Raw genomic sequence first — 27,632 nt, forward strand, 5'->3', positions numbered from 1 at the left:
TGCTAATGCCTTAAGAGTTCCCCACACTGGAATTAGGGGCCAAGCCCAACCCCTGAAAAACAACCCCACACTATAATCCCCCCTCCACCAAATGATTTGGAGGGGTGGCCCAATACTTTTGGCAATATAGTGTGAATTAACGAGTTTGGGGTAGAGGAACTTGACTGGCTTGCACAAAGTCCTGACCTCAAAATGATAGAGCACCTTTGGTAAGAATTAGAGCGGAGACTCCGAGTCAGGCCTTCTTGTCAAACATCAGTGCCTGAGCTCACCAATGTGCTTCTGGAAGAATGGTCAAACATTCCATAGACACACTCCTAAACCTTGTTGACAGCCTTCCCAGAAGAGTTGAAGCTGGTATAGCTGCAAAGGGTGGGCCAACGCAATATTGAACCCTACGGACTAAGACTGGGGTGGCATTAAAGTTCATGTCCGTGTAAAGGCAGACGTCCCAATGCTTTTGGCAATATAGTGTACTGCTGAAGGTAGAGTTTTTTTTTCCACAAGAGAAATATCAAACTCACACACAGTGTGGGAATAATGGAGACAAGAATGCTCTAGAGCGGCTAGGAAGCAGGAGGACCATGTGACAGTCAACAAAGGTGGAAGACTATCTGATTAACACAGGAATGTGTCTTTCTGTGGGACTTCTTGTTGTCATTTAATTTGTGCTGGGAAAAAAAAAACGGTTTACCTTTTGCTGAAGAAAGCTGTTTGTTTTGTTTGTGGCAAAAAAGTGGGCTTTTTTTATTTATTTGAATGACTGTTTTATGGATGCTTGCTCCCCCTTGATACTTACAAAGCTTAAAAAGCTAAAGAGGAGACCTAGACTCCCTGTTGGTGCAGGCAACCTTGACACTAGATGAATCCCATCTCCTGATCAACATTCTGGAGCTTTGTGTGATTTGATTCTGCCTACGCTAAACATGCTGACTAGAGGGCCATCCAATCTGCAGCCAGTTAGACAATACAGCACTGACATACATGACAGCCAGAAGTCTATCTTCAGTGAGAGAAGTAGAAGAGGTTTTGTCCTAAACAGATGTTCACATTCCAGCCATGTGTGCTGTTTACAGCCAGGTGTGGGCAATTGGCAGGAAGACTTTCTCAGCTGGCAGTGCTTGGATCTGGGAGAATGGGCCCTACACCTAGAAGAATTCCAGACCATTATCAGTGGTCTTGTATGTCTTCCATTTTCTAATCATTGCTCCCACAGTTGATTTCTTCAAACCAAGCTGCTTGCCTATTGCAGATTCGGTCTTCCCAGCCTGGTGCAGGTCTACAATTTTGTTTCTGGTGTCCTTCGACAGCTCTTTGGTCTTCACCATAGTGGAGTTTGGAGTGTGACTGTTTGAGGTTGTGGACAGGTGTCTTTTATACTGATAACAAGTTCAAACAGGTGCCATTAATACAGTTAATGAGGGGAGGACAGAGGAGCCTCTTAAAGAAGAAGATACAGGTCTGTGACAGCCAGAAATCTTGCTTGTTTGTAGGTGACCAAATACTTATTTTCCACCATAATTTGAAAATAAATTCTTTCAAAAATCAGACAATGTGATTGTCTGGATTTGTTTCCATATTTTGTCTCTCATAGTTGAGGTATACCTATGATGACAATTACAGGCCTCTCTCATCTTTTTTAAGTGGGAGAACTTGCACAATTGGTGGCTGACGAAATACTTTTTTTCCCCACTGTATATATATAGTACAGTCAGTATAGAATATATATGCAGTGCAGGCAGTGTAATATATATATATATATACACACAGTGCAGTCAGTGTACAGTATATAATACAGTGCATTGAAGTGGTTAAAGGGAACCCTATGACAGAATTAAGAAAAAAACAGCGTGGGGTCTTCCCCAAAATCCATACCAGACCCTTCGGGTCTGACATGGATTTTAAGGGGATTTCCACCCCAAAATCCATACCAGACCCTTATCCGAGCAAGCAGCCTGGCAAGCCAGGAAAGGCGGGACGAGCGAGTGCCCCCCCTCCTGAACCATACCAAGCCACTTGCCCTCAACATGGGGAGGGTGCTTTGGGGGGCTCCCCAAAGCACCTTGTCCCCATGTTGATGGGGACAAGAGCCTCTTCCCAACAGGGGGGGCTGGGATCTGGGGGTCCTCTTGTTAAAGAGGGTTTCCAGATTCCGATAAGCCCCCACCCGCACACCCCGACAACCAATGGCCAGGGTTGTCAGGAAGAGGCTCTTGTTCCCATGCACCCCAAAGCACCCTCCCTATGTTGAGGGCATGTGGCCTGGTATGGTCCAGGGGGGGCACTCGCTCGTCCCTCCCTATCCTGACCTCCAGGCTGCATGCACGGACAAGGGTCTGGTATGTATTTTGGGGGGACCAATTTTTTTTTATTTCGGCATGGAGTTCCCCTTAAAATCCAAACCATTTTTTTCCTTGATTTTTTTTATCTATATTGCCAGGAGCAGGCAATACATTACAGCTGCGAGCAAGTTTGAATTAATTTTTTTCCTTTAGAAATTTAATTTTGCTGCGGCGCTGTTCTACACATCGCACAGATGCGCCGCATTTCAGGTAGACTAAGGGGACCCCCAGGCACGATATTTAAAGGAATATTTCATTTTTACTGTTTCACTTTAAGCATTATTAAAATCACTGCTCCTGAAACAACGGCCGTTTTAAAAGCAGTTTTTTTTGCATTGATACACATCTCCTAGGGCAGTACCCGGGTCCCCATACACTTGTTATGGCAATAACTTGCATATAAGCCTTTAAAATGAGCACTTTTGATTTTTCATGTTCGTGTCCCATAGACTTTACAAGAGAACCCTCCATTGGATGTAGTTGTGAGTGGAGTCTATGTCCCTATATAATCGTGTGTAGGCAGAAGAATGGGAAAAGGCTAACCTTTACTTATGCCATGTAGGTATGTAGCCTGAAAAGGAGAAGGCCTTTTGGGCCTAGGTCTGGAGAGAGACCCTAAGGTAGGGACCCATGGTAAAAGGGACTCACGGTGGAGCATTTGGGAAACTGACTGGACTTGCTGGGTTTGAGTTCTGTGTACTGCTTTATTTTGTACTGGAAATGTGAAATATGGAAGTGGAGAAGTTGATTTACAGGTTCTGAGGTAAAACTGAAGTAAAACCGTTAAAAAGCTATTGGTTTTTACATTCCTTTATTCAAGGAGGTGGGCCTCAGCCCAGGAGAGCATGAGTAACAAGATGGCTGAGTTTCTCTCTTAACAGGTGTGTGCATACCCTATCTGAAGAAGAAGGGGGTCAGCGCCTCTGGCAAGCAAGGCAGAAGCTGGCGGCAAATCTGGGCTGCTAACATGATGGCAAGTAATTGATGATTTTTGTACAAAAGGTTCATTGTTTTTGTAGTTTTAGATTTATAAAAATTCATTTGGATTTCCAGAAAATAAAAAAACAGCAGAAATACAAGAAGAACACATGCTTCTGGTGTACATGGGTGTTTACTTACTCGAGCTAGAGCTGTATAATTTCCATAATCAAGGGAAAATGCTGGCAATGTAATTGTTTGTTTACTATTCTCAACATGAGCTGGCAGGAAAATAAACGTTCCATCAGTTTTCATGAAAGACCAGTGGTATTTAAGGCCTTGAGAGATATTGCATATTACTGTAGCCTCAAATGTAACTCCAAGGAATAGGTCTTCATATCTTCGAATCTAAAAAGTATAACACATTTTATTGTACAATAAAATACTGTACATGCTCATTTAATTTTTATATATTTAAACAATACAGTTTTATATGAATAGCTTCCAGCACTATACACATATATTATTAGAGCCTTTGTCAATGGGCAAATGCATTGTGCTTTCAGAAGCATTACGCTTGCATTTGATATCAGTTTAAGATGCTTCTGAGATTATATGGAACTTACTGACAGATAAACTGGACCTCCTTCTGACCTGCATTTTGACTTTCTGTCAGGGCTGGCTCAGCCCTTCCTTCTCTAAGCTGGCCGCTCAGCTGTCGGCTAATTTCCAGCTCTCATCTCTCTCCACAGTTAACCAGCTGTTGTGGATCTGTTCGTCAGTCCCGCCTACTTAAAGATCTCCAGCTCACTTCATTCCTGCCTTCACCTTGGTCACATCACAAGAAACAATCTCCCGTGTTCCTGTTTAAAGACTGGCTTTGCTGACAACCCTTCTGGCTCCTTATCCTGCTTGCTGTTCCTCTACTTGGATCCCTGACTTCTGGCCTGGCTGATTATCCGATCTGGTTACTGAACTCTGGCTTGGCTGACTACCCGATCCGGTTACTGGACTCTGGCTATGCTATGACTACGCTTACTCTATTTACCTTTTTATTAATAAACAAGTGTGATTTTACTGTACTTCTGTCTCGGTCTGGTTCATGGTTTCTGACACTTTCTTCTAAGCTACATCAAATTTCACACAGACTTGTATGTGGATAGAAGCAAGTTCTAATGTGAACAAACGCCTATCAAAACAAGCCCATAACCCTTTCCCAGCCAGCTCTGTGTCCCTTTAAATAGGGATTACACTCAGGGCGCAGGATGGTCATTACGTGACCACTGTGATTGGCTGTCACAGTGATCACATGATCAGGAGCCTGCCAGCTCCCAATCATGATTAGAGATGGAGAGCTGTCAATGACTGTTCGGTCACTGTGATAGGAGTGTGCAGTGAGAGCGATCTCAGCAAAGAAACCTCAACTGTCATTGAAGTTAGAAGCTGATTGGCTTTAGCTGTACCAGATGTTGCATGCATATCTCTTTGCCCTGACACTGTAAATGTCTGCCCTTAAAATGTGTCTACAGTCAGGTCCATAAATATTGGGACATCGACACAATTCAAATCTTTTTGGCTCTATACACCACCACAATGGATATGAAATGAAACAAACAAGATGTGCTCTAACTGCAGACTTTCAATTTTAATTTGAGGGTATTTACATCCAAATCAGGTGAACGGTGTAGGAATTACAACAGTTTATATATGTGTCTTCCACTTTTTAAGGGACCAAAAGTAATGGGACAATTGGCTGATCAGCTGTTCCATGGCCAGGTGTGTGTTATTCCCTCATTATCCCATTTACAAGGAGCAGATAAAAGGTCCAGAGTTCATTTCAAGTGTGCTAATTGCATTTGGAATCTGTTGCTGTCAACTCTCAATATGAGATCCAAAGAACTGTCACTATCAGTGAAGCAAGCCATCATTAGGCTAAAAAAAAATACAAACCCATCAGAGAGATAGCAAAAACATTAGGTGTGGCCAAATCAACTGTTTGGAACATCCTTAAAAAGAAAGAAAGCACCGGTGAGCTCAGCAACACCAAAAGACCACGGAAAACAACTGTGGTGGATGACCAAAGAATTCTTTCCCTGGTGGAGAAAACACCCTTCGCAACAGTTGGCCAGATCAAGAACACTCTCCAGGAGGTAGGTGTATGTGTGTCAAAGTCAACAATCAAGAGAAGACTTCACCAGAGTGAATACAGAGGGTTCACCACAAGATGTAAATCATTGGTGAGCCTCAAAAACAGGAAGGCCAGATTAGAGTTTGCCAAACATCTAAAAAAGCCTTCACAGTTCTGGAACAACATCCTATGGACAGATGAGACCAAGATTAACTTGTACCAGAGTGATGGGAAGAGAAGAGTATGGAGAAGGAAATGAACAGCTCATGATCCAAAGCATACCACCTCATCAGTGAAGCATGGTGGTGGTAGTGTCATGGCGTGGGCATGTATGACTGCCAATGGAGCTGGTTCTCTTGTATTTATTGATGATGTGACTGCTGACAAAAGCAGCAGGATGAATTCTGAAGTATATTGGGCAATATTATCTGCTCATGTTCAGCAAAATGCTTCAGAACTCATTGGACGGCGCTTCACCGTGCGGATGGACAATGACTTGAAGCATACTGCAAAAGCAACCAAAGAGTTTTTTAAGGGAAAGAAGTGGAATGTTATGCAATGGCCAAGTCAATCACCTGACCTGAATCCGATTGAGCATGCATTTCACTTGCTGAAGACAAAACTGAAGGGAAAATGCCCCAAGAACAAGCAGGAACTGAAGACAGTTGCAGTAGAGGCCTGGCAGAGCATCACCAGGGATGAAAGCCAGCATCTGGTGATGTCTATGTGTTTCAGACTTCGGGCTGTAATTGATTGCAAAGGATTTGCAACCAAGTATTAAAAAATGAAAGTTTGATGGATGATTGTTAATCTGTCCCATTACTTTTGGTCCCTTAAAAAGTGTGAGGCACACATACAAACAGTTGTAATTCCTACACTGTTCACCTTATTTGGAGGTAAATACCCTCAAATTAAAGCTGAAAGTCTGCAGTTAAAGCACATCTTGTTCGTTTCATTTCAAATCCATTGTGGTGGTGTATAGAGCCAAAAAGATTAGAATTCTGTTGGATGTCCCAATATTTATGGACCTGACTGTATGTGTCTGCCTTGACACTGTGTGTGTGTGTGTGTCACTGTGTGTTCAGGATAGTACCCTCTAAATAATTTACTAAACATATAGGAGAATTCAAAAAAGCTGCTGCACCAATTTTCTGGCGTTAATCTCTCATGTTAATGTATTGTGCCAAATTCATTAAGGAATTTGCAACACTTTTGGTTCTGACAGTGACCCGTGCATCAAGTAGTTCTAAAATGCACCACTTTTACATTGTGTTGCATTGAATGCGCCAAATGCACGGCTACTTTCACACTGAGGCGCTTTTAAAGATAGCACCTGCAAAGCGCCTCTCCTGTCACTCCAGTGTGAAAGGCCGAGGGTTAAAAGCGCCCAGCTATCGGCAAAAAAACCCGCTAAAGTGACGGTAAATCGCCACTTTACCTCCGACGCCCCCAACGCTCAGTGTGAAAGTGCCCTAAAAGTATGAGCCAAATTAAAGAATAAGTTCTAGACAGCTAAATGAATTTGGTGCATTCTTCACCTGTGAATGGATTAGGGTTAGGAGGGGTGTACAGATGAGTAAACTGCTTTTGTGTAGGAAAGCTGCAGCTCTCCCATTACAGAGCTGAAAGTATAACAAAAAGCTATACTTCCAGCATAGATGAAATTGTAAATAGTCAAGAAGGGGCAGCGATCCAGGAAGTGGCAAACATTACAGTTATTTGTTACCCAGCAGTTTAAAAAAAAAATAATAATAAAAAAAAAATATATATTTTTACTGGAACTTTAAATAATTTACCTTTTTGCTCTGTGGAGAAATACATACCAAGGATTGGAGTTATCCGTTAACACAAACATTTTTCTTTACATTAAACAAAAATGTAACAATCACATGAAGCATACCTGCAGTTTAAGGGGTCCCATATTTTTCACGGGGGGAGGCTGACAGGGTTCTTTCACAACAAAAATTTGCTTTGTCAAAAATGCAGAACTAACATTGTTGAAGATGGAAACATTCACTGTGTATTCTCCTTCTCTGAAATTAAAAGAAGACAAGAACAAAACTGTCCTAGACAAGAACTGGCACATACAAGAACATTTTATAGGCGATATGTTTTTGCTTAGACTTACTTAGTTTAGGTTGACTAAGAAAGATTAATTCTCAATTGATATAGAAAACAGCCTCAACAGAAAGTGCAGCTTATGAGAGGGAATTGAAGTCTCTGAGTAGGACTGCCTTCACCCGAGGCCCGTGGGGATACCCATTCAGAATACCAGGCTGCTACATGTAATTGTTTAATGGCTACCAGTGTAAAGCTGGAAATTCAGCTGTTTCAGCAGGGACAGAATCTTGACAGAATGTTGGAAAAAACATCCCGATCAGCTGGTCAACCTAGCTGTTGATCAGTGTATTTTGACATTGAAGTCCTGCTGTGGGACCTCGCTTGTGAGGATGGGGGAAGCCATTCATTTTTTTATTTTTTTTTTATCATCCTGCTGGCTGATCGAGAAAAATTACCCATCTATGGGCAGCTTGAGGTATATAAACGGGGGACCTATAGGTGAGCATTATAGTGTGCCTGCCTCTGCACACCAGACAGGGTTTAAGAGATGACACATTATATACTACCTACCATTGACTACCAATATTTAAGGGGTGTAAATAAGGGTGCAATATAGCCCAGCTGCCACAGGTAGGTGACCCAATCAAAATTTTACTATGAATTCTAGTTAAGTCCTAGTCTACATTCAATAATTCCTAGTATTCTGTTTATAAAGTACCACTCTGAAAAATAAATAAAAAAATAATATAAAAAGTGGACATATAGAAAAATAATATGTTACGATAAACACATCTATATAGGGCAAATTGATATAGCTAGAGCCTCGGTTGAAATGTGACATTTGCAGAAAATAGTATTTGAGAGACAATCCCCAGCACTTAAAAGAGATAATAATCAGTGCTTGGATTATAGCTCTTTAAGTATCACACTGATATAAAATTCCAAAGAAGCCAGAAAAGAGACAGTCCAGATATTGTAATAAAATAATTATAGTATTGATTACGAACAGACAATAATTGCAGAGGTAGGTTGTTACTGGGCACAGAATTTCAGTTCATCCTACCCTCCTACAGTTATACTGGTTTCAAATCTGTCCTTACCTTCTATAGACATGTGTGTCATTGTACTTTCCAAATCTTTTGGTTCCATCTCCAAAATCCCAAAAATAGCTAACATTTGTTCCAGAATTTATTCTACAGTAAAAACTGACATTTGAATTTATAAGCACTGAAGGACTGGCAACAAGACGATTAGGAACAACTTTTCTCTGCACAAATATTGTGTGCACATCAGAAGTGAAAGAGTGGAATTTGTTTGAAGTTTTAACTACAACGCTATACCTGTAAAAAACAAAAAAACAAAAAAATAATTTATATATATATAGATATATATATCTATATATATATAGATATATATATCTATATATATCTATATATATATATAGATATATATATATATCTATATATATATATATATACACACACAGTATATCACCAGATATTCAAATCCATATTAAAAAAACTCTAGACATTGCATCATAGAACAATCATGTTTTAAATAAGGCCTTCGTTAAAGTATTATATATTTAGATAACTCTGACATTAAAGCAATTAATTAATTAAATGTCAATCTTATATCTATTTCGGAGTATGTTCGGCATAATAACTCACTGAATACATACTGTATATGTAAGTAAATTCTATTTCATTTGTTGCAGAGTTTCTTATCTGGAGAACTGTCAGTAACAGCACTTCCTATGGAAGGCTGACAATGCTAATCCACTGCCTCACAATTAGTAGCATTGTCACCTGTCAGCCTGTCATGTGCATTCCTTCACTTGGTAGTTGAGTTCCCCATCAGGCCTGTGCATGCCTTTCGCAGACTTGATAGGCAGCCCAATGGCTAACTGAAGTAGAGTGTATGTCAGGCTGACAAAGCTACTGCTGATTGTAAGGCGGTTGTCAGCCCTTAACAAAGAATTATCACCAGTTCTCAGATTAGGAAACTGGCAGTAATTAAGACTAACTCTAAGCTGATGCACAAGAGGTAAGCCAGTACTTGGAGTGGGCCATGTCTGTGCCATTAACCACTTAAGGACCTCGTTTTGGATTTTAGGTGTTTACATGTTTAAAACAGTTTTTTTTGCTAGAAAATTACTTAGAACCCCCAAACATTATATATGGTTTTTTTTCTAACACCCTAGAGAATAAAATGGCGGTTGTTGCAATACTTTTTTTTTGCACCGTATTTGCGCAGCGGTCTTATAAGTGCACTTTTTTGGGAAAAAATTCACTTTTTGAATAAAAAAATAAGACAACAGTAAAGTTAGCCCAATTTTTTTTTATATTGTGAAATATAATGTTACGCCAAGTAAATCGATACCCAACATGTCACGCTTCCAAATTGCGCCCGCTCATGGAATGGCGTCAAACTTTTACCCTAAAAAATCTCCATAGGCGATGTTTAAAAAATTCTACAGGTTGCTTGTTTTGCGTTACAGAGGAGGTCTAGGGCTAGAATTATTGCCCTTGCTCTACCAGTCACGGCGATACCTCATATGTGTGGTTTGACCACCGTTTTCATATGCGGGCGCTACTCGCGTATGCGTTCGCTTCTGCGCGCGAGCTCGTCGAGACGGGGGGTTTCATTTATATTATTTATTTTACATTATTTCATTTATTTTTACACAATTAAAAAAAAAAAAAAATTGTGACACTTTTATTCCTATTACAAGGAATGTAAACATCCCTTGTAATAGAAAAAAGCAAGGCAGGACCTCTTAAATATGAGATCTGGGGTCAAAAAGACCTCAGATCTCATATTTACACTAAGATACAAAAAAAAAAAGTCATTTAAAAAAATGACATTAAAAAAATATGCCTTCAAGAGGCGTGGGCGGAAGTGACGTTTTGACGTCGCTTCCGCCCAGCAGTGTCATGGAGACGAGTGGGCGCCATCTTAGCCTTACTCGTCTCCAGGCACAGGAGGGAGACAGACGCGATCGCTTACCGGAGCCGTCGGTAGCAGCAGAGGGCACCGGATCGCGGCGGGAGGGGGGCCCCTCTCCCGCCACCGATAAAAGTGATCTCGCGGCGAATCTGCCACGGGGACCACTTTATCAGAAAGTGGACCGCCGCACGAAAACGGGGATACCATGGTTATGGCAGCTAGCTGCTGCCATAACAACGATATCCCCCTTCAAAGTTTGGACGTACATAGGCGTGCGCCAGTCCGGAAGTGGTTAAACTGTCACACATGTAAAAAAAAAGGTGATTTTATTGCCCAAATATGGCAATGTCCATGTCTGGGAAATGACTTGCCACTGAGTGGCCAGAGCCTGATGGTAAATTGAGAAACTAGAATAGTAATCAGACATGGTATTTCATCCTGTTCCATTGTTATTTCCAATTATGGGCTTTGACAGCAGTGGCTGTTGCTGTCTGCCATTAAAACATACACATTAGATTGTCTCATTATCCAGCCAAAGTCATCTAACATCTCTGGGTGCCTCTGGCAACATCTGATACATTATTAGTTTTTGACATCCATTCAGGAATGGAGAAATAGTGGGCTTCCATTCAATAGAGAAGTTTACTTTGGTATACTGCTAATGCCAATAAGGCATCATTGGTGACACAATGAACATATCTGATTTCTATGCATTTCATATGCTTTCTTTTATGTAACATTCATTGAAAGCTAACTATAATATATGCATTTAACTGGATACATACATGTTAGGTAGATTGAATCTTTTTATAATACTTCTTCTAGTTGTTCGCTCAGGTGGCCTGTCTGCAAACTGCCAGATAAATTCCAAAGGCCCAAACTCTTCTGTCACTGCAGTAAAATTGATATAAGTCTCCGTAGAAAACACAGTTCCATTTGTTAAAATGTAAAATGCTGAAAAAAAGAAAAATATATAAAGATAAAATTTTGTTTTGCAAAACCATGCCAGTCTAAGACTGAAAGACATTCTGTATAGCTACAACTTTTTCCAGCATCCGCATCACATGATATATAAGGTCTTTTTGTCCTTGGTGCCTATTTCAGCCTGATACACTTTACCAAAATCCAGGGTGCCAGTTGCATTTAGTTATATAGTTTATCTATCCTGGGTTTGCTTTACCAGGTAACTCAGGACTCGGGGACAAAAATATGGATTTATAGCAAAATGAAAAACATCAAGGTAGGCCATGTTTACAGATACAGGTACCACCACTAATCAATATTCCTCTTAAGCCTGGTACACACAATGAGATCATCGGACAAATGATCGTCTGTTTTTTTTGCATGCTAGTCTCATATTGAAAATTAAGAGGTTAATAAAGTTACGAAAATTCTTGTACGACAGAATAAAAATTCAGAAGTGATGTAATGTGTTGTATTGTCTTTGCATTGTATTTTCGGACAAAAACTGTACTTGAATAAATGAAAATCGTACGATCTGATATCAGATGAGAAAAAATTTCATGCTTGTCCCTTCGGATAATTTCCGATGAACTGTCGTTATAAGGCTGTGCAACTAACAGATAACAGATTATCGTACGATCGCTTAGAAAGCAGTATTTTTCGTCCGATTTTCTGATCGTGTGTACTGGGCTTTAATCTCCCTTTAAAGATTTCAGAGCTAATGTTTCTCTCACAATAAAGTTTAGTGTGTTTTCTTTCAAATGAAGAGAATCTCTTTGACATATAAAACTATACTTTTTCCATTGATTAAAGCAGAAGCCTTGCACTAAATGATATGTAGATTGTCAAACCATTATTTTGCAAATAGTTCCCAGGCAGTGGAAGAGTTATGCCAGTGAAATTAAACCATTAATTAGACAAATATATTTATCCGTTTTTAAAATATAGAAGCGTTTAAAAATTATTTTTCTTATTAAAATGAAATACAAATTGTGTGTTAAAGTTCTATTTGAATTTCAATTATCAGCAGCTAAACACATATTTGATTTTATAATTTTTCTGAAAGATTACTTTTAGCTTACATTTGCCTGATTTTGTACAGTGCTTCTAACGATATATTAACACAAAAAACATAGTATAGTCAGTTGAACATTACCAAAGAATGATTTTTTTATTTTTTTTTTTGCCCATGAAAAATCTTTTGATATTTTATCGTACTCTTGAGAATTAAAAACAAAACTTTTAGATTGAATAAAAAATTCAAGTTAGACTTACCGGTAACTTGTTTTCCTTGAGTCTTTCAGGACAGCACTTGAGAGAGTGACTCCTCCCCTTGCAAACAGGAAACACCTCTTCCACCAAACTTTAAAAGGAGGCTCCTTTCCACACATTGTCAGTAGTAGTAGAGAACCTCCGGCCCCAAACTGGAACACATAATCGAGATATGATTAGTCACAGTATATATATATATATATATATATATATATATATATATAAACAATAGGGCAGGATGCTGCTGTCCTGAAAGACTCAAAGAAAACAAGTTACCGGTAAGTCTAACTTGAATTTTCCCTTATCGTCTTTCAGGACAGCACTTGAGAGGATAATAGAGACTTACCCCCCTAGGGAGGGACCACAGCCTGCAGAACCTTTCTGCCAAAAGCCTGATCCCCTGCTGATAGGAGATCCAGTCTGTAATGACGGACAAACGTTAAGTAGCTTGACCACGTAGCCGCCTTACAAATCTGATCTGGGGTGGCACCAGCTCTTTCTGCCCATGTAGTGGCCTGGGCTCTCGTTGAATGAGCCCTAATTCCCAGCGGGGAAGATAAACCCATTTGAGAATAGGCTACAAAAATAGCTGTCTGAAGCCATCTAGCCAATAATGCTTTTGATGCTTGTTGGCCTTTCTTGTTTCCAGAAAAAAGAACAAATAATGAATCTGAAACTCTAAATCCTCCTGTTACTTCCAAATAATGTAACAGGATACGTCTTACGTCTAAATTGTGAAACTGCTCTTCCTTTGCACCCGAAGGGTTAGCAGAAAAGGTTGGTAGAGTAATCTCCTGAGACCTGTTCCTAAAGCTTGCCACTTTTGGCAAAAACCCCGGATCTACTTTAAGGACACCTCTATCAGGAAAAACTGACAAAAAAGGCTCTTTTACTGATAGGGCATGCAGTTCACTAATCCTTCTTGCTGAAGTAGTTGCAACCAGAAAAATAGTCTTAAATTCTTCAGGGATATGGCCTGTAAAGGCTCAAATGGTTCTTTTGCCAGAGCTTGCAGAACCACCGAGAGATCCCAATTTGGGAAATGCCTCATCGGGACCGGTCTAGACCTGGAAAGTGCTTTGAAAAATCTCATGATCAGAGTTTCTGAAGATAAGGATCTCTCCAGATAAACTCCCAAGGTGGCCACCTGCACCTTAAGAGTGCTGACCGCCAGATTCTTGTCTGCACCTTTTTGCAAAAATTCCAGCACTGAAACTAGGTCTTTAACCCCCCTATGTTGTGAATGACAGAAAGAAACATAGACTTTCCACACTTTGGCGTAAATATCCCTGGTTACCTTTTCCCTACTGGAAAGCAACGTAGTAGTTAAACGTTCTGAAAAGCCTTTGCTTCTCATTAACTGCTCCTCAGATACCAGGCAGTGAGCTTTAACCTGCCTACCTCTGGATGAAGCACTGGCCCCTGAATCAACAGATCCTGACTGAGCGGGAGATGCCAACATGGTTTGATTGCCAACTGCAGAATCGTGGAAAACCAAGCTCTCTTTGGCCAATATGGAGTAATCAAAATTATTGATACTCTCTCTTTCAGTATTTTCCTCAACACTAGAGGGATTAACCGGAATGGAGGAAAAGCATACCCTAGGTGAAAATCCCACGGATGTGCCAGAGCATCTATTCCCTGAGAGCAATTGTCTCTCTGAAGGGAGAAAAAATTCGGGAGCTGCGTGTTTTGCTTTGAAGCAAACAGGTCTACCTGCGGAAGACCCCAAGCACTGGTGATTAATGCAAACACCTTTCTGTTCAGACTCCACTCTGATTCCTGAACTTTCTGTCGGCTCAGATAATCCGCTACTTCGTTCAATGTGCCTTTCAGATGGACTGCGGATAGAGATAGTAAGTGGTTCTCCGCCCACTCCAGAATCTCTACTGACAGTAAGTGAAGTGAAGAGCCCTGCTTCTTGTGCCTCCCTGTTTGTTCAGGTAGGCTATGGCAGTGGCATTGTCCGACAAAATCTGGACATGGCAACCTATGAGGTTTTGAGAGAAGAAAGCTAATGCTAGGGCAACTGCCTTCAGCTCTCTCCAATTTGAGGATTTTTGGGCCTCGAACTGGGACCATGTTCCCTGCGCTAAGGCCTGACCCATGTGGGCCCCCATCCCTGCAAACTGGCGTCTGTTGTGACCACTTTCCCGGTCGGAAAAGACCAAAGAAGACCTCTTTGCAGTACCACCTGACTTTTCCACCACCAAAACGAATGTTTGACTCTGGTGGGAATCTTTACTTTTGTATCCAAACTCTCTGTCCTGTGGTTCCATGTCCTTAGAAAGAACCCTTGGAGAGTCCTTAAATGCAGCCTTGCCCATTGGATGGCTGGCATTGAAGAGGTTAATGTCCCCAGAGCCGACATAACCTTTCGGACTGAAATCAGTTGATTTGTTTGTAGTGCCGTTATTACCCTTTGGACCTTGATCTTTTTCTCTTCTGGGAGAAAAATCTTTTGCTCCACCGAATCTATCAAATAACCCAGAAACAGTACTTGCTGAGCTGGGATGAAATTTGATTTTTGAACATTCACTATCCACCCTAGTGACTCCAAATGACTGCGGGATTTGTTCAAATCCTCCTGCAACTTTTCCCTGGATGGGGCAAAAAAGAGGAGGTCGTCCAGATATGGAATTACCGCAATCCCCTGGAGTCGAAGAGGGGCGAGAGCTTCCGCCATTATCTTCGTAAAAATACGAGGAGCTGACGACAGGCCGAAGGGAAGGGCCCTGAACTGAAGATGTATAATCTCCTTGCCCATATTAACCGCAAGCCTCAGGAACTTCTGGGACTGAGGTGCTACAGGAATATGAAGATAAGCATCCCTCAGATCGACTGATGCCATAAAACAATCTTTTGTCAGAATGTTTCTGACCGTGAAAATTGAGTCCATACAAAACTTTTTGTATAGGACTGACTTGTTCAGGGGTTTTAGGTTGAGGATAAGACGGAAGTTTCCGGATGGTTTTCTTATCAGAAAGATGTGTGAATAGAAACCCTGACCCTGTTCTTCTGGGGATACTGGTATCACTACCCTCTGGTGCCTCAGATCCTTTAAAAGGTTCTTCATGGCCAGAGCCTTTGTTAGATCCCTTGGTAGGTTTGTTACAAAGAATCTTTCTGGCGGGCGATCCGAAAACTTTATCCTGTAACCTTGGGACAGCATGTCCAAAATATATAGACTTTCTGTCATGCTGGTCCAAAGAGTAAGGAAACTTTGAAGCCTTCCCCCCACTGGTACGCACAAGTCATTGTGCTTTACTGGAGGCTGCAGGAGGATGGAAAAGGACATTTCCTTTGCCTTTACCCTTCTGCGATACCCAATTTTTTCTTTTCTCCTGGGGTTTGGTTTGTTCTTGAGCCCTTTGGGAACGAAAAAAACGTTTAACTGGCTGCTTTTTCTTTTTGATGGGAAAAGATTTCTTTTTATCAGCAGTTCTAACTAGAACCGCATCTAAATCAGGTCCAAAAAGCAAGTCACCCAGGAACGGTATCCCACACAGCTTGTTTTTGGATGCCGCGTCCCCCGGCCAAGTTTTCAACCACAGAGCCCTTCTGGCTGAGTTGGCTAGGGCAGCAGATCTAGCTGTCATTTTAATTGATTCCGCTGATGCATCAGATATAAATGCGACAGCGGCAGACAGAGTTGAAAATGTATCCAAAATTTCTTGTTTTGGTGAGTCTGCTAAGATATGGGCCTTAAGTTGCTCTAACCAGAACTCCATATTTCTGGATACCACTGTAGTTGCCATAGTAGGTTTAAGATTTCCCATGATGGATTGCCAAGCCCTCTTTAGTAGCTGGTTCATCCTTTTATCCATGGGATCTCTCAACACCCCCATGTCCTCGAATGCCAAATCTATAGACCTCGAGACTTGGGAAAATGCGGCATCTAGTTTGGGATTTTTGTTCCAAACCGCCGCTGGATCTTCATCAAAAGGAAAACGCCTTTTTAAGGCTTTGGGAAAGAAAGGCTTTCTCTCTGGCTCTGTCCACTCTTTTTTAATAGTTTCAGAGTTAACAAAGTGTACTGGGAAATTGCGATTTTTGTGTTCGCTAAGCCCTGCATACATTTTGTCATGCAGAGATAACTCCTTTCTTTCCTCCTCCAGACCCAGTGTGGTATAGATTGCTTTTAACAGGCCATCTACCTGTTCTAAAGACAATTTAAATTTTGAAGGTAAATTTTCTCCTTCCTCCCCCTCATCAGAATCCTCAGATTGAGAGGGGGAATGTCCCTCTGGGGTAGGAGATGCCTCAGTCTCCACCGCCGGGACTATAAGTGAGCCTTGAGAGGACTGTGAGGTAGTAGGCTGACTCAGGGATGGGTTTGCTAGCGAAGAGCGAAATGATTGGATAGTCGCATCAAGTTCTTTTTTAACAGATGCAATCAAATCGCTGCAAGCGGAAGAAGCTTCTTCTTTGACTAGCAAATCAATACAAGCTTGACATAACGTCTTCTTCCATCCTTCAGGTAGCTTGGATTTACATGAAGGGCATTTTCTTTTTGCCACTGGATCAGAGCTTTTGGCCTGCCATGAGACAAAAGAAGAAACCATCCCAGTGAGACAACCTGTCCTATTCCCAAGGATGCTCACCACAGGTGCACAGTAAGAACTAAACTGCCTTATGTGCCCAGACAGGCTCCTGCCACCGGGGGGGGGATAGAGAGAGAGAGAGAGAGACCCCACAGTACAAGGAGGACAGTATACAACTGCCCCTTACCTGGGCCTTGCTGGTGCCTGTGCCTGTCCCACTTGCTGCCACCATCGATTCCATCGAGGAGCGCTTGCTGTGTTTGTGGCTAAAAACGCCGGTTCCGGACTCCAATAGCGCCAGTGCGCCGGACCGGAACAGCTAAATAAGCACCAGCCCCATTCCTCCCCTTTCCCTCTGCGATTTCCGGTGGAAATGACGCCGCACGCCTGTTCCGTGGGCGCTGCCCCCTTTCCGGATGCCTCATTTCCGGCGGATGGAGCCCCGCTGCCATCCCCAAGATGGCGGCGGTGTTGTAATCAACAGGCGGTGGACCTGAGAAAAAAAGCATAGTAAACGGCCACCGCCTGTCCTGCCGCCGCCCAGGAGCGATGCCCACGACAGTCAGACTCACCCTGAGCCCAGTGAAGAGGGAGAGGGAGCCCAGCCAGCAGCACCTTCATCAGCTGTGGAATGGGAGGAACAGCTCTCCTGAGGTAAAAGAAGTATTTGGTGAAAAACACAGGAAACCTGAGCTCCCAGGACAGCACCTGAGAGCCCTGACTTCCCCACGAAGTGTTCCCTCCGGAGGAAACACAAAAACTGACAATGTGTGGAAAGGAGCCTCCTTTTAAAGTTTGGTGGAAGAGGTGTTTCCTGTTTGCAAGGGGAGGAGTCACTCTCTCAAGTGCTGTCCTGAAAGACGATAAGGGAAAAATGTACTTCCCAAAGTCTCAGACTGTTTAAGACACACCTGGGACAATAAAAACAACCCTCTACCTTGCTAAACCCTTATTTTTGTTACTGTTAATTTCTGTGCCATGTTTTTTTATTGTACTGATATGTGACTTTTTGTTAAAATGTTTTTAAAAATATATTTAAAAATATATTTCAAGGAAAATGTACTTCCTTCAATAAAATATATATTAAAAAATGTAAACATATGTATTTATTTATTTACATGATCACAGTGCAGTCAGAAAAATGAACCACTAATCTAACTGAAATGTCTGAAATGATGAAAGGTCTGTGGCTATTTCTGATAACAACAAACAACCCCCACTAAGCTATAGTTTAACCTAGTGTTCTGCTTGATGCTCACTTTCTCATTAAGGACAATATTCTAGGATAAAGCTATTAAACAAGCAGTTGTTACTCTTGTTTCAGTTATGACAACAGACAGGCTTCAGTGAACAGGAACATGTTCTAGACATTTGTCACCAACATGCAAACTGAATAAGATAGTATAGCTTGTAATGAAACTTTTCCCCTGCAGATTAATAGGTAAGGTTATTATTAAAGGTATACTCATGCTGCAACAGAAACACCTTGATATTAATACAGGGAGCACATCTTACTTGCTCAACATAGTAGTTGAGGTTGAAAAAAGACACAAGTCCATCAAGCCCAACCTTTGTGTGTGATTATAGGTCAGTATTACATTGTATATGTTGCGGTTGTTCAGGTGCTTATCTAATAGTTTTTTTAAACTATCGATGCTCCCCGCTGAAATCACCGCCTGTTGAAGGGAATTCCGTACAGTAAAGAACCTGCTTACAGTAAAGAACCCTCTACGCAGTTTAAGATTAAACCTCTTTTCTTCTAATTTTAGTGAGTGGCCACGTGTCACCCTTCCACGAAAAACTCCCTTCTGTGAAAAAGTTTTATCCCTATTGTGCGGTCACCAGTATGGTATTTGTAAATTGAAATCATATCCCCTCTCAAGCGTCTCTTCTCCAGAGAGAATACGTTCATTGCTTGCAACCTTTCTTCATACCCAATATCCTCCAGACCCTTTATTAGCTTTGTTGCCCTTCTTTGTACTCGCTCCATTTCCAGTATATCCTTCCTGAAGACTGGTGCCTAGAACTGGGCAGTATACTCCAAGTGCGGCCAGGCCAGAGTCTTGTAGAGTGGGAGAATTATCGCTTTATCCCTGAAGTTAATCCCCTTTTTAATGTATGCCAATATTATGTTTGCTTTGTTAGCAAACAGAATATTGGCATTAGCATTGCATGCTATTTCTGAGCCTATCATCTACAAGGACCCCCCAGGTCCTTTTCCATCCTAGATTCCCCCAGAGGTTCTCCCCCTAGTGAGTAGATTGCATTCATATTTTTGCCACCCAAATGCATTATTTTACATTTTTCTACATTAAACCTAATTTGCCATGTAGTTGCCCACCACATTAACTAGTTCAGATCTTCTTGCAAGGTTTCCACATCCTGCGGAGAAGTTATTGCCCTGCTTAGCTTAGTGTCGTCCGCAAATACAGAGATTGAGTTGTTTACCCCATCCTCCAGGTCATTTATGAACAAATTAAACAGGATTGGTCGCAGCACAGAACCCTGGGGGACCCCACTTCCCACCCCTGACCATTCCGAGTACTCCCTATTTATCACTACCCTCTGAACTTGCCCTTGTAGACAGTTTTCAATCCATGTACTCACCCTATGGTCCATGCCTTACTTACGGACCTTACTTTGTACAGTAAACATTTATGGGGAACTGTGTCAAATGCTTTTGCAAAGTCCAGATACATCACGTCTACAGGCCTTCCTTTATCTAGATGGCAGCTCACCTCCTCATAGAAAGCTAATAGATTGGTTTGGCAAGAACGATTCTTCATGAATCCATGCCGATTACTGCTAATGATACCGTTTTCATTACTAAAATCTTAGTTAACTGGTCTGTAATTCCCAGGGATGTATTTTGGGCCCTTTTTTAAATATTGGTGCTACATTGTATTTTCTCCAGTCAGTAGACTGTAAGTAAAAATTAGGAACAATGGTCTGACAATTACTTGACTGAGTTCTCTAAGTATACTTGACTGTATTCCCTAAGTGTAGTGGACCCATCTACCACATCAATATTCTGGTTGTAGGCAGGTGCAGTTAGCTTTTCCACCTGTACGTGGCCTTGAGCTATTATTGCATGGTAAAGGGAGTCTCGTAAGAGGATTAGTCCCTTAAGCCTAGTACATACGGGCTGAATGTCGGGCGGCATTGGCCAGTTCAATACAAACCCGCCGACATTCGGCTTGTGCTGACATTCGACTGGCTTCTGTCAAAGGGTCATGACAGAAAAAGGTCTGTCGACCATCTCCCGGTCATCGCTTTCAGCCAATGGCTGAGTGCGCTGACCGGAGTGTTCTGGCAGGGGGCCCTCCCCCTGTCAGAACACAATAGCAAAGCAGGGGAGATTGCTTTACTAACATTGGATTGTTAGTATAGCAGCTTTGACCTGAGCTCTGACCTGAGCTGGGTTGAACAAAAAAAAACTAGTAGTGTGTACGAGGCTTTAGAGATTCCTTGAGAGAGGAAGGTAGTCTAATTGCACTATGAACTTTCGAGAGACTTCAGCGGTCATCTTGGGAGAGAGAGCCTTTTAAATAGGGAACCAATGTAATTTTGGCACTCTTCTGGTGAGTGTGTGGTAGAGAGTGGGGGACCCGCTTGTGAGGGACAGTGCTTAGCACAGGGTCAGGTTCCAGACAAAGAGGGATAGTTTAAAGAAGGCTCCTTCTTCACTTCATACACACAAGTGGAGCGGAGGTGTGAACCCAGTACAGACTGCATCCTCTGCCTATTCAAAGAAGGGACCTCATCCCTGATAACAGGAGCCATCCTCCGGTAACATATACTGTAAACACTGAGATTGTCTATTACCTGGGCAGCTCATATCAATACTGAAGAATAGTTTATCTGTTGCAAGAATTATACATATATCAGTACATTATAACTATGTGCAAGTATTTCCTCCCAATACAAGATACCTATTTCAGGCTCCTGCTATGTGGTGGTTTGGGATCCTCTCTTGCTTACCTGTTTTTAATTCGGAAGATGTATTCCCAAGCACATTCACTGTGCATCCCTCACATACAGAAAGCCAGTAGTAAATTCTGCTGAGTTGCGTCCTTATAACGACTAGTTAGATTTAACTTTGCTTTGGACAGTTCAGTTTAATTAATTACAGATATGAGGAAGAGATAGGCACAATTACATGACACAGGCTTTATGAAGCAGATTGATGGACTTGTGTCTTTTTTCAACCTTATCAACTATGTAACTATGTAAGGAGTTCTCTGGATCTTGCTTATAGTAAATTACTTAGAAATACATTAGGGTAAAGTGAATAGACTTTTTGTTGTTGGCATAGCTGTAAAGTTTTTGACTAGTAAAAGACGATTACTGATTATTGTAATTTGATGAAAAAGCCCTTTAAATGCCCCTGTCGTCAAAGGATACATAACATTCAGAATAAATCCAGTAAAATGAGGCAATGGGCACTTGCCTCCTGCACTTGGTTTATTTAATCGCAGGAGAAAAGTGTGCTCCAGGTGTGCTTTTTCTACAAAATTCTATAATTTTTTTGGTGTTAGACAAGAGTTTTTGGATTTGTTTTTCTTCCTCTTTCTTAGCTTACACTTTCTCACAACCACTATTTTGTTTTTCATCCTTATGTGTAATTTTTTTTTTTTTTTTAAATTGTAGTACTTTTTCCAGGAGCTCCTTAACACCTCAGGCCCATGCAACCATACAGAAGGCCACATCGATATATTTGGCATTTGTAAAACCAGCTCCATTTACATATACAGCGGGTAAAATAAGTATTGAACACGTTACCATATTTCTAGGAAATTTTCACCACATTTTTTGCACTGCAATCGGTGCAATCCATACATACAAAGACATCAAAACAAATACGTTCAGAAATTAAGTTCTGTGTAATAAAATGGAAGGACACAGGGAACAAGTATTAAACACATGAAGAAAGGGAGGTTCAAAAAGGTATGGAAAGCCAAGACACCAGTTGAAATCTATCAGTAATTGGAAAGCAATCCTGTACAAATTAATATCAGCTGGTTCAGTCTCACCTGATGGCCTATAAAAAGGTGTCATTACCAAGGTGTCACACAAGAAACATCTCATGATGGGTAAAAGAAAAGAGCTCTCTCAAGACCTTCGCAACTTTATTGTTGCAAAATGGCATTGGTTACAGAAGGATTTCTAAACTTCTGTATGTTCCAGTGAGCACTGTTGGGGCCATAATCCAGGAAGTGGAAAGAACATAATTTTACCATAAACTGGCCGTGACCATGTGCTCCTCGCAAGATTTTTGACAGAGGAGTGAAAAGAATTATCAGAAGAGTTGTCCAAGAGCCAAGGACTACTTGTGGAGAGCTTCAGAAAGACCATGGAATTAGCAGGTACAGTTGTTTTAAAGAAAGCAATAAGCAATAAGTAATGCACTCCATGACCTGTATGCACGCTCACTCCATTGCTGAAGAAAAAACATGTTGAAGCTCCGTTAACGTTTGCTTCACAACATTTAGATAAGCCTGTGAAATACTGGGAGATATAGTCTGGTCAGAGAAGACCAAAATGGAACTCTTTGGATGCCATAATACACACCATGTTTGGGGGTCACAACCCCAAAGCACCCCAAGACTAACAGTGAAGTTTGTAGGTGGGAACATCATGGTGTGGGGCTGTTTTTCAGCATACGGTACTGCCAAAATTCATGTAATTGAAGGAAGGATGAATGGAAAAATGTACCAAGACATTCTTGATAAAAATCTACCATCTATCAGGATAATGAAGATGAAACGAGGGTGGAAAATGATCCCAAAACAAAGCCAAGGAAACTCTCAATTGGTTTCAAAGAAAGAAAATAAAGCTGCTATAATGGCCCAACCAATCACCTGACTTGAATCCAATAGAAAATCTATGGAAAGAATTAAAGATCAGAGTTAGAAGAGGCCAATGGAACCTTCAAGATTTGAAGACAAGATTTAAAGATCTGAGCAACGCATGCGACTAGTCTCTCCATACAGGAGCCTGCATCTTGAAGCTTTCATTACCAACAAAGGATTTTGTACCAAGCATTAAATGCATTTCAGTTAGCGACGCTAACTTAGCATGTTCAATACTTTTTCCCAGTGTCCTTCCATTTTATTACACAGAACTTCATTTCTGAACCTATTTGTTTTGGTTTCTTTGTATTTATGCATTGCATGGGTTGTTACTGACTATTTGTGCAAAAAAACCTATTTTACCCTTTGTGTAAGCACTGCACAGTGCATACGGTTGCCATAAACACGTTTTTTGACACATCACCTGCAATTAATAATGGACTGTCAGCATCAGTGCCAGTCTACACAATAATAATTCACCGCATTAGTACAAGTTTCTGCAATTAAATCCACCCAGCATCAGTGCCAGTTTAGGAAATAACCCCCATCCTAAATGGCAATTTCCATAATAATAACCAAAAACATCAGTGCCAACTCACAGAATAACAACCAAAAGCATTAGTATCAGTAGCAGCAATAATAACCCCCAGCATGACATCAGTGGCAGTTTACGCAATAACAACCCACACCATTGGTGTCAGTAGCAGCAATAATAACCCCCAGCAACATAGAGTAACATTCCCTCATATCCAATTATTTCCACTAACCTAAGTGGTGGCACTCAGGAACTACACTATGGGGGTATTTACGAAAGGCAAATCCAATTTGCACTACAAGTGCAAACTACAAGTGCAAAGTGCACTTGAAATTGCACTGAAAGTGCACTTGGAAGTGCAGTCACTGTAAATTTGAGGGGTAGATAAGAAATGAAGGGAAGCTCTGCTGATTTTATCATCCAATCATGTGCAAGCTAAAATGATGTTTTTTATTTTCCTTGCATGTCCCCCTCAGTTCTACAGCGACTGCACTTTCACGTGCACTTTCAGTGCAATTTCAAGTGCACTTTGCACTTGTAGTTTGCACTTGTAGTGCAGTGTATTTGCCTTTAGTAAATAACCCCCTATGTATTTTTTTAAATAGTGACAGCGAATTCAGGGAGAAGATTCTCCTCTTGCTGTCACTAGATCCAGTGGATAGGGCAGATGCTGCAGTGGGAAGTGGGAACATGTTACACGTTCCCAAAAGGTGAACTTATCCTTTAACCACTTAACTACGGGCACTTTCACCCCCTTCCTGCCCAGGCCAATTTTCAGCTTTCAGCGCTATCACACTTTGAATGACAATTGCGCGATCATGCAACACTGTACCCATATGACATTTTTATCTTTTTTTTATTTTAATAGAGTTTTCTTTTGGTTGTATTTAAACACCACTGGGGTTTTTTATTTTTTGCTAAACATGAAAAAAAGACATTTAAAAGGAAAAAAAAAATGTTTTTCTTAGTTTGTTATAAAGTTTTGTCATCAGTAATTTATCTTCTTCACTGATGGGCACTGATGCTACACTGATAGGCACCAATGACATGAGGCACCACTGATGGGCATTGATAAGGCGGCACTGATGAGGCAGCACTGATAGGCCCTGATGGGCACCAATGAGGCAGCACTGATGAGGCTGCACTGATAGACAGCACTGATGGGCTCTGATGAGCTGCACTAATAGGCAGCACTGATGGGCAAAGATAGGTGGCACTGATGAGCTGCACTAATGGGCAGCACTGATGGGCTCTGATAGGCGGCACTAACAGGCAGCACGTATGGGCACTGGTAAGGCGGGACTGATGAGGCAGCACTATTATACGGCACTAATGGCCTGCACTGATGGGCACTTATAGTCAGCACTGATGAGATGCACTGATTGGTGGCACTGATGAGAAGCACTGATAGGCAGCACGGATGGGCAATGATAGGTGGCACTGATGAGCTGCACTAATGGGCACTGATAAGGCAGCACTGATGGCCACTTATAGGCAGCACTGGCACTTATGAGCTGCACTGATAGGCAGCACTGAAGGTCACTGATAGGTGGCACTGATGAGCTGCACTAATGGGTACTGACAGGCAGCACTTATGGGCTCTGATAAGGTGGCACTGATGAGGCAGCACTATTATGCAGCACTGATGGGCACTGATTGGTGGCACTGGCTAGCTGCACTAATGGGCACTGATAGGTGGCACTGATGAGCTGCACTGGTAGGTGGCACTGGCATTGATTGGATGGCACTGATAGAGGGCACTGGCACTGAAAGGTGGCACTGATGAGATGCACTAATGGACACTGATAGAGGGCACTGGCACTGAAAGGTGGCACTGAGCGGCACCGATAGGTGGCACTGATAGAGGGCACTGGCACTGAAAGATGGCACAGAAGCACTAATGGTCACTGATGGGCTGGCTGTCTGCACTGATATAGCCGCGCCCCCCCCTCCCCAAAAAAAGTTAACCACTTTAGCCAGTACTGGAACACACTTCTTCTGCACAATAATTAGGACTTATCTGTCTGACAGATACAAGACCATGGGTTCCCCTAGGTGGACTTTACCGGCACTTGCATAGACAAAGAGAAATTATAGAAGTAGAAGCTATTGTACATAGTAAAAACATATAAATTTTATTCGTGTTGAAAAATACAAATATTAAAACCAGAAATAGATATCTAGAATAACATGGTAGTACTACATAGTAAACGTGATAAACATCAAGTAATAGGCAATAATAAAAGGAACCAGAAAACTCTTCTCAAGCCCGATGCGTTTCGGGGTATTTAGTATTTGTAGGGTCCTTCTTCAGGGGCATAGTTGAGAAAGAGGGGTTCATCTAAACTAATTGAAAAAATGAAAAAAAAGGGGGGTCAAAGGTTAGTAGGACTATCAGTAGATATCCAGTAAGAGGTTGAAGTGATCAATTGATCGCCTACCTGAAAGGATTTCATTGATTGCTTGTAGAAAGGAGGTTATTGTTGAAAGCAAAGAAAACCACAGAGAAAGGGCAGGATGTGGGAGTGAGCAGTAATGGTATAACAAGTATAGATACTATTGTTAGGTAGTAAGGGCTGCAAGTTGGTGGGCAGCAGTCTCCATAGAGGAGTATGACAGTGCCACTCCGGCGAGCATGCTCAGTTCGCCGGAGTGGCACTTCCGTGCCGGTGGGGCGGGTGTGCGCGACGTTGCTCCAACGTCATCGCGTTCGCGCATGTGCGGTTGGGGCGGCGCCGCGCATCCTCGCTTCGGGGGGTCTGTACAGGGCGTCTCAGCTGACGGTCTCCACAACACAGCTGAGCCTCGTTCTGACGCCAGCTAATTGGAGCCCGCACACCATGTAAACCAGCCTCACTCACTCCCTGCTAAGGCGCTATACACGCCGACGCTGGGTTGTGAAGCTGGCTACATGATTGGTCTTCTTAAGGTATTTTACTCCACTTTATGTTTTTTCTTACTTTTCCTTCATTCAAGCATCAATGTCACAAGTGCAGTATTATCTCTCCCCTCATTATTTACATATTTACAGTTACACAGTTGCAATTTTCTTGCTTTTTTACTACTTCCTAGCCTTCTATGGTCTTAGTCCCTGTAGGCTATTGGGAGCACACATATATGGGTTTTGTAGCAACATATTTGTTTCTCACATACTTCCCATATACCATTATGTTATACTCAACTATATTACTCTAGCTCCTAGGATGTACAACTATAGAAATCTTTAATACTTATGCATACCATATACTCACTCTGGGGTATATATATTTTGTATTTATTACCTTCTTTTACCATGCAACAACTTCATTATAACATCCATTTATATATATATATACACATTTTTTTCTACCCTAATGCATTTTAAGCCAGACCTCTCTTATTAACCTGCATTCATTGTGCTTCTCGGTTGCACCAAGCCATTAAGTTTGTTGCCCATATATGTAGTATCTTTAGTGTGCTCCCTCTGCATATTATTGCTTACACCAGTTTATTTAATTATTTACTCTCTCCTTAAATCACCTATACTGGATCTTTTCTAAAGGTTCCTCAATTTTTTCATTTTTTAGAGACGCCTTCCTGTGACCCCAGCATATCGCTCTGGCTTACGCACGCCCGGGTCGGGCGGGACGGGAGCACTGTCATACTCCTCTATGGAGACTGCTGCCCACCAACTTGCAGCCCTTACTACCTAACAATAGTATCTATACTTGTTATACCATTACTGCTCACTCCCACATCCTGCCCTTTCTCTGTGGTTTTCTTTGCTTTCAACAATAACCTCCTTTCTACAAGCAATCAATGAAGTCCTTTCAGGTAGGCGATCAATTGATCACTTCAACCTCTTACTGGATATCTACTGATAGTCCTACTAACATTTGACCCCCCTTTTTTTCATTTTTTCAATTAGTTTAGATAAACCCCTCTTTCTCAACTATGCCCCTGAAGAAGGACTCTACAAATACTAAATACCCCGAAACGCGTCGGGCTTGAGAAGAGTTTTCTGGTTCCTTTTATTATTGCCTATTACTTGATGTTTATCACGTTTACTATGTAGTACTACCATGTTAT

General features: G+C 41.6%; 1 protein-coding gene across 3 annotated transcripts in view; it reads right to left on the reverse strand.

The window, feature by feature from the left end:
- The window catches only part of PKD1L1 (polycystin 1 like 1, transient receptor potential channel interacting), a 412,276-nt gene that overhangs the window by 368,382 nt on the left and 16,262 nt on the right, over positions 1-27,632 (reverse strand). For all 3 annotated transcript variants that reach the window (XM_073630682.1, XM_073630680.1, XM_073630681.1), the window contains exons 2-5: positions 11,184-11,352; positions 8,550-8,789; positions 7,289-7,421; positions 3,462-3,668 (exon numbers count right to left, since the gene is read on the reverse strand). In XM_073630682.1, coding sequence (XP_073486783.1) covers positions 3,462-3,668; positions 7,289-7,421; positions 8,550-8,789; positions 11,184-11,352 — 749 coding nt within the window. The remainder of the gene's footprint in view (positions 1-3,461; positions 3,669-7,288; positions 7,422-8,549; positions 8,790-11,183; positions 11,353-27,632) is intronic.

This window comes from Aquarana catesbeiana, linkage group LG05 (assembly GCF_042186555.1).
Source record: "Aquarana catesbeiana isolate 2022-GZ linkage group LG05, ASM4218655v1, whole genome shotgun sequence".
NCBI lineage: Eukaryota > Metazoa > Chordata > Amphibia > Anura > Ranidae > Aquarana > Aquarana catesbeiana.